The 12,298-nt window shown below is 36.2% G+C and overlaps 1 protein-coding gene across 1 annotated transcript in view; it reads right to left on the bottom strand.

Moving 5' to 3' along the window:
- Positions 1-89: 89 nt before the first annotated feature.
- Positions 90-12,298, bottom strand: part of LOC136042310 (uncharacterized) — a 29,535-nt gene continuing 17,326 nt past the window's right edge. The window contains exons 3-4 of the mRNA XM_065727260.1: positions 10,556-10,661; positions 90-385 (exon numbers count right to left, since the gene is read on the bottom strand). Coding sequence (XP_065583332.1) covers positions 253-385; positions 10,556-10,661 — 239 coding nt within the window. The 3' untranslated portion in view covers positions 90-252. The remainder of the gene's footprint in view (positions 386-10,555; positions 10,662-12,298) is intronic.

Here is a 12,298-nt window from a genome sequence, read left to right on the forward strand (position 1 = left end):
AACGTTCCTAGCTCTACTGACTTCCGGCGATTTGGTGCTGTAGTTTGTTGCAAGCAGTAATAGTATAATTACCAACGAGGTAATAACAACTGTTTTTAGGGTTTTATTAAAAACTATTATAAAATCTAACATAAAATAGAAGATAATACACAAAATCTTTAACAATTAGGCCGCTTATAACATGGCGTTTTATGATACATGGGAAAACCTATCCTAGACTAGTATCTTCTAAACTCTTGACGCATTCTTGAGCTAGTAGTCTTTACTCCCGTGAATTTCGTTGATGTTGTAAAGGGCTGGAGCGAATTCACATGGTAAAGACTCCTCCTCAGATGCACAAGTTAGTGAGTCTTGATTGAAGATGTTATTCCCCTCACATAGAAACCTGAAATAAAGAGATATCACTTGAAGCTTAGTCGTTTACTATCGTGTAATGCGAACAACATTTGCTTATGCAGTTATATATACAATTTTTTTGTAATAACACTCAAGGGTGTACCTAGAATGTTTGTTCGGGGGGCCATTTTTTTAGGGGAGAATAACAAAGCGCATCTAAACTTTGAACAATAAAAACCAACACTGAGTTCTTCGTATAAGCAAATTTGATTACTGGAAATAATTCAATTAATCCGGTATTCAGAAAGGGATGTGTTTGGCCAAAGGGAGTATAAATGAAAAAAAAAAATAGAAGTTAGGCAAATAACGAGGAATAAGTGAGAGATTACTGTAAATATCCAAATGTTTGTCATTAGACATAGCAAGTCATCTGAATGTGTCCTATTACCATATGTTAGTTAAGTACGATTCAATCATCAAAAATGTGAAAAAACGATTCAAAAAAATGTATAGATTCCCGAAATGTGTACCGAGTCCCTTCAGTTCTTCCAAGAGAAGTCAGTGTCAAAGGACAAGTCGTGCAATTATGAGCACTTTATGTCATAAAAACCTTGATAGTGTTGTTGATTTACATATATTTTATTCTTTGCGAGAGCTCTGGATAAGTGCTTCAGTGGCCATCCACACGGCGCTTATTAATAGTCGCAGTCGCAACTATGACTACAACTTGGAAAAAATCTCCCGTTCACACGTGTCTCAGAGTCTTAGTCCTAGGCGCAATAATAGTTGAATTTGGATCAACTAACCAGCAACTAAGCCTAGGTTTCCACCAATTACATAAAAGGTTATTGGCAAGAAATTTTACAGGAATGGAGGGTGGGCGAATGGTACAGATATGGAATGGCATAAAAGTTTGATTTTCTTGAAGCACTTATTGTCCATGTGGAGGACAGAAGGGTTTCTGTATGATAAGACTGATAAAACTTACAAGAATACTTTGAAAAAGGAAAATGCATGGGAGGTCACTTGCTCAATAGTAACATCCAGTGAAAGGCACAGCTGGTATAGCCCTTTTCAGAATTGTACAAATATGATGACATTTCACTAACTGATAGTTTCCTGTTAAATTTCTTGCGACTAATCTTTGATGCAATTGGTTAAAGCCTAGTCTTAGTTGCTGGTGAGTTGATCCAAATTGAACCCTTATTACGCCTCGGACTGAGACTCAGAAACCCCTGTGAACGGAAAGTTTTTGCCAAGTTGTAGTCGTAGTTACGACGTGACTACGACTAAGCCCCTTGTTAATGGTCTATTTTAATTTTTATAAAAATTGGAAGTCAGAACGTATCATTTTCATGACTACGTCTGTCCAACGTAAAGTTAGACAATGAGGAGTGCTGTCCTTTTATACCATCAGTGCGTTTGTATTCAACGTTTTTTCGATTATATATATCTATATATAAAAAAACTAGCTGTTGGGGTGGCGCTTCGCGCCAACCCAACACCTAGTTGGTGGGGGCGCTTCGCGGCCCCCCCCCCGAGCCCCCCTGCACGCGTAAGTCGTTACGTGCCATATTAGTTACGTGCTATTGCAGTTGTGTCCCTGTGTCCCACCTGTGAATATAGATAGATATATATATGTTTTTAACTACGTAAAACTTGCGAATATACAACATTCTTCGATGTCCCATTGTCTGTTCATATAAATAGATTGTCAAGTTTACCGACTCTTGAACATGCAACATAAAATTGTCCATGGGAAAAACAATCCGTATTCAGATCTATAGCTCATTATTCTAATGATTGTCCTTGAGCATTGTTGATGGTGATTGCTAATCGAACATTCCCAGTGTCCCCGTCGTCATTTATATATCTCCCTGTGCCCCCGGCATCCCCGTTGTAGTTGTGTCCCTGTGTCCCGGTCGTCATTTATATTCCCAGTATCCTGGTCGTCATTTGCGTCCCAGTGTCCCAGTCTGTAATTTATCTTTAAGCGTCTCGGTCGTCATTTATATTCCCTGTGTCCCAGTGTCCCGGTCGTCACTTGTGTCCCGGTCTGTAATTTATCTTTGAGTGTCCCGGTCTGTAATTTATCTTTGAGTGTCCCGGTCGTCATTTATATCTCCCGGTCGTTATTTGTGTCCCAGTGTCCCAGTCTGTAATTTCTCTTTGAGTGTCCCGGTCTGCATTTATATTCCCTGTGTCCCGGTTCTTAGTTTTCTTTTTCTCCTTTATTTTTCAGTTTTTTTCCTTTTTTTAGTTTTTTTTTCTTTTTCAGTTTTTAGTTTTTTTAGTTTTTTAGTTTTTTTATTGTTTTTTTTTTCTTTGTAGTTTTTTTTGTAGTTTTTACCTTTTTTTTCGTTTTTTTTAGTTTTTTTTCTTTTTTAATTTTTTACCTTTTTTTAGTTTTTTTTTAGTTTTTTCGCTTTTTTAGTTTTTTTAGTATTTTCTTTTTAGTTTTTTTTTTTTGGTAGTTTTTACCTTTTTTTGTTTTTTTTCTTCTTTTGTATTAATGCTAAAGCCAAGGTTCGAGCCTGGAACCTGGAACATAACGCTTTACCAACTCAGCTACTTCGGCTTGAATACATTCGTTTTTGAATTGGTATATGATGAAATAATTCAGACGTCATATAATGACATCACTCGACAGACAGACAGACAACTTGTTCTTATATATATAGATAATTCGATAAGTTGTTTGTCTGTCTGTTGACTGACGTCATGTTTATGTGTCGACTGACGTCATTATAAGGATTGAGCATTATGCCGTCATGAAGTTGTTTGTCGACTCACGTCATGTTTGTCGACTGACGAAATTACAGACCGGGACAACGGAACACAAATTACGACCGGAACACAGGGAATATAAATGACGACCCGGACACTCAAAGAGAAATTACAGACTGGGACACTGGGACACAGGGAATATAAATGACGACCGTGACACAGGGACATAACTACAACGGGGCCGCCGGGGGGCACAGGGGGGATATATAAATGACGACGGGGACACAGAGAATGTTCGATTAGCAATCACCATCAACAAAGCTCAAGGGCAATCATTAGAATAATGAGGTATAGATCTGAATACGGATTTTTTTTTCCCATGGACAATTATATGTTGCAGGTTCAAGGGTCGGTAAACCTGACAATCTATTTATATGCAATATATATATATATACTAGCTGTTGGTGTGGCGCTTTGCGCCACACCAACACCTAGTTAGTGGGGGCGCTTCGCGCCCCCCCCCAAGCCCCCCGCGTGCGTAAGTCGTTACGCGCCATTGTAGTTGTGTCCCTGTGTCCCACCTGTGAATATAGAAAGATATATATATATATATATATATATATATATATATATATATATATATATATATATATATATATATATATATATATATATATATATATATATATATATATATATATATATATATATATATATATATATATATATATATATATATATATATATATATATATATATATATGTTTTTAACTACGTAAAACTTGCGAATATACGACATTCTTGGCTGTCCAATTGACTGTACACATACAAAGAATTATATACTTATAATTACGTCATATGCAAACGCTTCTTTTTACAAACAAACATGCATACATGCAACTTTTTTTTATATAGATAGATAGATAGATAGATAGATATACATATACAATAAAACTTAACTACATAAAACTTGCGAATATACAACATTCTTCGCTGTCCCATTGTCGGTGCATATAAATAGATTGTCAGGTTTACCGACCCTTGAACATGCAACGTAAAATTGTCCATGGGAAAAACAATCTATATTCAGATCTAAACCGCATCTTTCTAATGATTGCCCTTGAGCTTTGTTGATGGTGATTGCAACTGCTAATCGAATTGTGAATTGGAATCTTTTAAATTGAAAAGGCATATCCGTTGGAATCATGGGAATGCGAGGAATAAGAACAGCCTCACCCTCAAAAGGCCCTGTCAAGATTGTTGCCTCTATTACATTGTTTTTTGTTTTTTTACGGCAAGTCGCGTGCCATTGCAAAGCTTTGGTGGATTGATATTTGTAACAGTATTATTAGTACGCCTATTTTTAGTTGTAGCACGTGTGGTGGAAACCCTGGGAGATCCAGGGAATTTAAAAATTCAGATGGATAATTAACCGCTTCATTTGGTTCCAGAACTGTGTCGACTGACTTGTAAAGGACTGCCTGGTCTCGAATCTTGGTCAAAATAATATTGTTGATTTTGTGGACGTCTTTATTCTTGGCTGCCAGAATCGCTCGTTCACTTAGCCATTTATGATTTTTATAATTGGTTAGAATATTCAGAAATACTTTTTCAACCAATTCATTTTTGGACGTCACTAAATTACAGAATTCAGCAGGCAGTTGTATACGTTTTGAAATTGAGTCTACTTGGAGGTTTCTGTTTCCAATTGCCAGCAATTGATCTGAAAAGGTTTGACCAGAGTCATCGTTTTGCAATCGGACACGCATATTTGTAGTTAATTTTAATGTCTTTACGTGTTTCCATAAATTAGAATTTTTCAGGCAAGCATTCATTTCGTCTGCAGGGGTTGATCTAGGTATAATAGGTAATGTTTGCCTGAAATCTCCCGCAAGCAATATTAATGTGCTGCCACAGGGTTTCGAATTCCCTCGCATATCTTTCAAACATTGATCCAGAGCCTCGAGCGATTTTTTGTGTGCCATTTGGCACTCGTCCCAAATAATAAGTTTGCATTGCTGCAATACTTTACCCATCCCAGATGATTTGGAAATATTGCACGTGGGAGTTTCTGTAGAATGAAAATTCAGAGGCAATTTCAAAGCGGAATGAGCAGTTCTTCGACCAGGCAGCAACATTGCGGCTATTCCGGACGACGCAATTGCCAACGCTATGTCATTTTTTGATCGAATTGATGCCAGAATCAATTTTATCACAAATGTTTTACCAGTACCTCCTGGTGCATCCAAAAAGAAGATTTTTCCAACGTTGTTATCGACACAATGCATTATCTTATCATAAATGTCCTTTTGTTCAGACGTTAACTTAGAAATTTTATTTTGTACTTACGACAATAGATCACTCGTGCTGCAACTTTGTTCACGATCCAATTCTACACATGTTGAAACAGCAGCGTTACGATTAGGTGAAGGCATTCCCAAATCCTGAAGTTTGTTTGCCATACATACGCACAAATCTTCAATAATAACTAAAGTGTAGTTATAAATTTCTGATGTAAAATCAAAAGTCATATCTAACGTCTCTAGCCGTATTCGATGGAGTATATCCTCGGTCATTTTCGATTTATATTTTTCCCATAACTCTGTAGGAGCTGAAGGAGAGCAAGTTGTTAGTATGATTCCAAACAATGCATGAATTTGACTTGGAGTTGACGTTTCGCACGCGTCATTGATGCAGATATCCCAGTGTTGGTCATTCTCCAATAAATTCAGAGCTTGGCATGCACTACGGTAAGTGTTTATGCATAGTACCGTTTACAGTTCTCAAATACTCAAGGGACGTCGGACCGGGTACATTCACCAAAAGCAGGCGGAGAAAGAAGCATTCATATTGACTGGGGTGAATGGTGTAGAGTCTTTCTATCGAGGTATCTTTGAAGATGGTAGGTTGGCCGTCGACTGACTTACCCTGTTTTCGACGTTCAAATACTTTATTTTTAGCATTCCACGTGTAATACGAAGGCACTTCAGGATACAGCAGTTTTTTTGCAAAAGAATCATTTTGACATAACGAAAAGAAAGCAGATAACGTTGTATCCGGTGGATTCAGGGCTCTTTGTTGCACGTTGGATTTCGAAAAATACACACGTTGTCAATTCTGTAAATGTACCGCTAAGTGAACAACAGCTGGACTTCGTTCATGTATCGGAAATGAAAGAATTTGCCAAACAGATTCATTACTGCTTATGTATCTTCCAGCCTGATATTGTACGATTTCATCTATATCACTGATTTCGGACTGCAAGCCAAAAACTGTTATGTCATTGCCTTTGGTGACGTATTTACATATGTATTTGATTGCCTTTACGGAGTTACAGTATTCAACGTTTATGTGTGCATTAAAGGTTTTTGACAATAAAAATGAACATGGAACAACCCACTGATTATCTACTTCGATGGTGGTACCGATAAGCTTCTTTTTTATTGTTCTTCTATTCTTTTTTATTCTTCTATTTTATGTCTATTCTTTTTTATTCTTCTATTTTATGTTTTTTGCCATCTTCAGTAGATCTTCTTCTATATTGTGGGTAACCATCATTCCCAGTAATTGTGTTGGGTACTAAAAGTCGTGGATATTGCTTTGTGCACCTTTCTTTGGCCATGCATGATTTTTCATTCAGTGCACCGCACGGTCCATGTATCATATTCTTTACAACAATATCATATAAGCCCTTATCGACATTTTCATCAGGAATTTCAGCGGAAATCACATCGTCAATTTCATTAGAAGAAATTCTATCAAACAACCATATGTGCGTGTGGCAATCCTCGCTTTTGCCATTCCACTGAGTACAACCAGCATCGCACTGACCCAAACACTTTAAGTTTTACTATGTAGTTTATCAGTGATTTCAACTTTTGCCGGAAGAGACGGGCCGTAATGTCATGTCTATGAACCGCCGATTGTCCTTGAAGTAAAAGCTGCTGTATCTCGTCCAAAGATTGATTACATGTAAATGTAATAAATAAATCTGGACGACCATAGAGACGAACATACGCAATAGTATCTTGAGCATATTCATGCATATGACGGGGACTGTCAGCATGTGACGAAAGTAAAATCGTTAATCTTCCAACGTTAGTGGTATTACCTTCATTCACAACTGCATCTCGAAAATAAGTGTATTGTTCAGAGCGGAGCTTGAACTGATTCAGACGGATAAATAGCAAACATTCTGATTCAATCTTTGCATACATATAAACGATGTATTGGTGAAAAAATTGACGGGATTTTAAAATATAATGGTCTTCATTCTGACGAATCATTAGTCTATAGGAATAATAATTCATTGCGCTGCATTTCTTATCCGTTTGTTTGTTAGTGGATGGATATATCAATTTATTATTAAAGTGATAGCCGTCGGCTCCATTCCAAAAAATTATAGGATATTGTAGGGCATCGTAGCATCGATGAGTTTCAGCAATTTTTACCAACTGAGTGTTTCGCTTATGAAGAATAATATCTCAAGGTAAAAACTGATCACCGACCATGACAATTGCCATTTCGTCGATAGTTGGAGCATTGTATCTACGAACATGTTGGCCAGTAGGCGTTTTGTCAGCGGAAATAACAATTTTATGTGTATCAGTAGGCATCAAATAGATTGCTGTTTTGAACAGACTCACTAAATTATTATTTTCGTGGAAAAGATGTTGCAATTGGGAAACAATAGTCCTTTCAACGTCGGGAGAAATTTCGCAACGTGCATTCAATTCAGAATTTCTATCACTGATGAAGTACAGTTGTAAAAATTTATGATTCTCGCCTGAGAACGGTAGAAGGGACTCTGCTCTATGATAAATTTGCCCTTTTACTTTTAAATAGGCATAAATTGATCTTGATTTTCAATTTGGGCACCAAACGATGTCATTTTGAAACATGAGTTATATTCTCTGATGTTTAACAAAAAAACGCTTAGATTCTGACGTAGTTCCAGTAAGGAAAGTCTTCAATGGCTCTGGTAGTGCAGCCAGTTGAGTAAGTTTAACTTTTCCTGATGCGCAACACATTCCCATTGTTTCACCATTAAATTTCAAGGCCTTGCAATAGGGACAAATTTTAGACATAGTCCCGATTTGAACACATGTATTCAAGCTATAATCATTGACTGGGCTGTACCTGAATGCCAGGCGATAATTTTCAGGTTGCTCTTGGGATTCCTCTGCACGTTTTCTTTTGGTAATTTCTCTTTGAGACGCAAGCCTGTTTTCACGCTGTTGTTGTGAATCCTCGGCACGCTTTCTTTTCTTACTTTCTCTATTAGCCGCAAGCCTTTTGGCATTAAATCTTTGAGCAGCTTCCTCGGCTGTTTCTTCTGCCATTGTAGGATTTATACTAAAATTTCTCTTTGAATTAACTCTTTGAGCAGCTTCCTCGGCAAACTTTCTTTTGGTAATTTATCTTTGAGACAGAAGCCTCTTTCCACGCTGTTTTTGTGATTCCTCGGCACACTTTCTTTTCAAACTTTCTTTATTAGCCGCAAGCCTTTTGGCAATAACTCCTTGAGCAGCTTCCTCGGCTGTTTCTTCTGCCATTGTAGGATTTATATTAAAATTTCTCTTTGAATTCACTCTTTGAGCAGCTTCATCGGCTGTTTCTTCTGTCATTTTAAGATCAATACAAAAAATTTCTCTTTTAAACGCCTTCTTATATACTTATAATGACGTCATATACAAAGCCTTTGACGTCATATACAAACATACAAAATACATATGTGACGTCATAATGATCAATCCTTATAATGAAGTCAGTCGACAAACATGACGTCAGTCGACAAACAACTTATTTATATATATATATATATATATATATATATATATATATATATATATATATATATATATATATATATATATATATATATATATATTATATATATCTTAAAAGCATTGGCGTGTTGCTAAATGGTACTAAATACAAAAATGTGTTGCCTAACTGTAAGCTAGGTATAGATGATCCAAATTACCATCGTTTCGTGATTCCCCGTGTTCCTAGATTAGGTGGCTTGGAATCTCTATGTGCGATTCAGTTTCGCCTTTGCGACGGATATTTTTATTTAATATTAGATGCAAATTGAAAACCAGCGATGATGGTTTTAACGAACCGCAGCAGTTGCAGCAGTTGCAGCAGTCACATAAAACTTAAGTTGGCGTTTTGTGATCATGCTATGCTTTTTGTGTCTGGGTTTTACCCTTTCCTTTTTTTATATTGATCTTAGTCTACTCCCTGTTTGCTATTTCTAATGAACCATGTTTCTTCTTTTTTTACCACATTCTTGTTGAAACACGAAAGCAATGAAAATAATCACGTAGGTCAGTGATACTTACATTCATTTACAAGTCATTTTTCTATTGTCATCAACTTCAACCTGCCAATGTCTGCCTGCGGCTGGGCCCCCGTCCGTGCCTTTTCCAACTGTTTAAGTTTGCCGTAATTGTTGTTTCATCATTATCGTATCATTAATCTATTTACAGTGTATTTTCCATTTGTTTTATTTTTATATTCCATTTGTTATATGTTTTTATATTTCATTGATGTTTGGAAAGCAACAAAAACTACATTTCTCTTGTCACCTTTAGTTTCATTTTACTATATAAACCTTGAGTTGACTGTCATATTCAAAATCAATTGTGATTTTTTTTTCTCAAAAAAAGAAGAAAATAGCGCTTGTTGGGTATTTCCAAATGCGTGGTTGTTAATAGCGTTAGAGGGAGCGCGTGGAAAGAATAAGCTTATTTTAGAATAAAATTTTTAAAATTTATTTAAATAAAATTTATTAAGCTTATTAAGAAGAATAATATAGCTTAGATAAAGTCTCCGTGCTGTGATAAAACAAATCATAATCATTTCTTAACATAAAGGTTTAAATATTTAGCCTAAGGGGATAGTAAAACTTTAATTTTAAACTATACCTTCGTTTTGAAGATACTCACTTCTAGCCGCCGAAGCTGTTAAAAGAGTTTCAAAGAATAAAAAAATCATCAGTGTATCCCTCCCCCTTATCATCTCTAACAATAAATTATCGATGACAAATTTTAAGTCAAGCATCGGGAATGACTAAAAACGCCCATAATTATATGCCACAGAAAGGAAGGTCCCATGCACCTTCAATTTAGCAATAAAATCTCCATAATATGAACTAATTATGCATGACAATGACACTTTACAGCAGATACAGTTTTGCTACATTTGCTTACTACTTTATTAAATTACAATATTAAATTATATTAAATTACTATATTAGATTATATTAAATTACTATAAATTTATAGTTTCACAATTATATGTTTTCTTTTTATTATAGAAGGCACCTAAACATGGAGGAGGGACTAGAAGTCTAATCATCGTAAAATCGTGTGTTATGCACAGTTTTTGTAAGATCATCTGGGTTTAACTTTTTCAGGTGGATTTATCCCCCCCCCCCTGTCTTAAAAAGAAACAAGTGATATAAAATCGTAACTTGTGGGCTTACGTATATCTGTCAACAACTCTCCTTCCACTTTCGTCGATGGTTGGATTGCAAACATGATATGTTCTACAGTCAGTCTCGACATCAGCGTAATATCCTGCTCGGCGGCCTGAAAGCAAATTCATCTTATGAGTGAAGAGAAAAAGAGACATTATGTTCCTACATATTTATGGCAAAAAGTGTGCTATATTTTAATAGTTTATGTCTGTGAAGTGTTTTTTTTGCCAATCAAATTGTTCCTTAAATGAACGCCAGAAAGTGGAGCCAAATAGTCCCACCTTTTGAAACCTAATAGGCTCTTCTTTGTGGAACTATAAGCCAGTAAAAGAACGAAGAAGCTAAATTCAACTTGATTAGTTCTTTTGTGAAAACGCTTTTTCACGTGTTTAGTTTTTTCTAAACGCGTTTTTTAGCTTTTGGTTACTATGGGCTGTGATTCGCTCTTTACTAGGTTGCAGGTACTGCTTCAGCCATGACTAAGATTACAGACTCGCTTTAGAATTTTTATCATAACTTTAAATTTCATGACTAATAATTTTACTTGTATACTGAAAGTTACTGATATCACAGCCCATTTAATACTGTGAAAAGCATTATAGTTTAGTTTATTGTTGTGAGGCTATGTACTGACTTTTTGCTGCTAAATCAATGATCTTGTTTTTTTATAATTCCCCCATCATCGTTAGTTTGGACCACTGTGTTTGTGCAAGTGTCTATGCACATACAAATGTGACGAGCATTAAAAACTATACCAGGGGTCCCACATTCAAACCAAATGGGCTTTAATTGGATGAAAGTGATCGCATGGCATCACTTTTAGCCAGAGGCGCCATTTGGGCCAAATCTGGGTTTTGGCAGCACATTGATCGAATTTTCTAAGTAAAAATGCATTTTCAGCACCCGTCTGTTGCTTGAAAATGTACTGTAACCAAGTGTGGAGCTCAACCACACTGACTTCTAAGATTAATTATAACAACAAAGAATACAATCAACGAGGTTAAGTGATTAAACTGAAAGTGGAAAATTCAACCAGACTACAGGCTGGCATTCCTCAGCGAGAAACATTCTTATGTAAGTAAACAATATGTCGGTGAAAGTAAACTTCATTGTTATACTGAGGTTTATAACCAAAATCTCAATTTTCCTTCAGTAGAAATCTTCCAGAGCAAATATATTTACAAAAAGGAAAAACATAACAAGATAAAAAAAGTATATAAAAATATTCAAGGTAACAAGGGGAGCCGCCGAGCTTTCATCTTTGCAAAATCGTCAACTAGCTGGTTGTAGTCCAATTTTTTTACTAAATCTTTCTCTGCAAATATCAAAAGGAGGTGACTGAGACAATCAACTCCTGTTGTAGACTGCAAGTAGTTTTTCGCTATTTCTAGGCTAGAAAACAAACGCTCATTGCTCACTGTTGTCTCAGGAAGTGTGGCAGCAACATGAAGTATTTTAATTAATTCTGAGTAAGCCACTGGTAATGCCTGAAAATGGTCGACAATGTCTAGGAAGTTTTCTGGCTTTTCTCCTCATTGAGCAAGAAACGCTTGGCAATACCAGCTTGAGATTCGAGAAGAATGCTGTCGATATCCAACTCGCAATAAAGAGAAGAGAAACGCTTGAGCAGCTCTGTGTCCATAAACTTGGTTGAGCTTAGATCCAAGGCTTCAAGCGTACTCAGCACTGGCAAGTTATCTGTGAACCTTCTGTCAATTTCGGCTAGTAGACAGTCAAAAGTCTTGAAGT

Source organism: Artemia franciscana, unplaced genomic scaffold, assembly GCF_032884065.1.
Source record: "Artemia franciscana unplaced genomic scaffold, ASM3288406v1 Scaffold_1071, whole genome shotgun sequence".
Taxonomy (NCBI): domain Eukaryota; kingdom Metazoa; phylum Arthropoda; class Branchiopoda; order Anostraca; family Artemiidae; genus Artemia; species Artemia franciscana.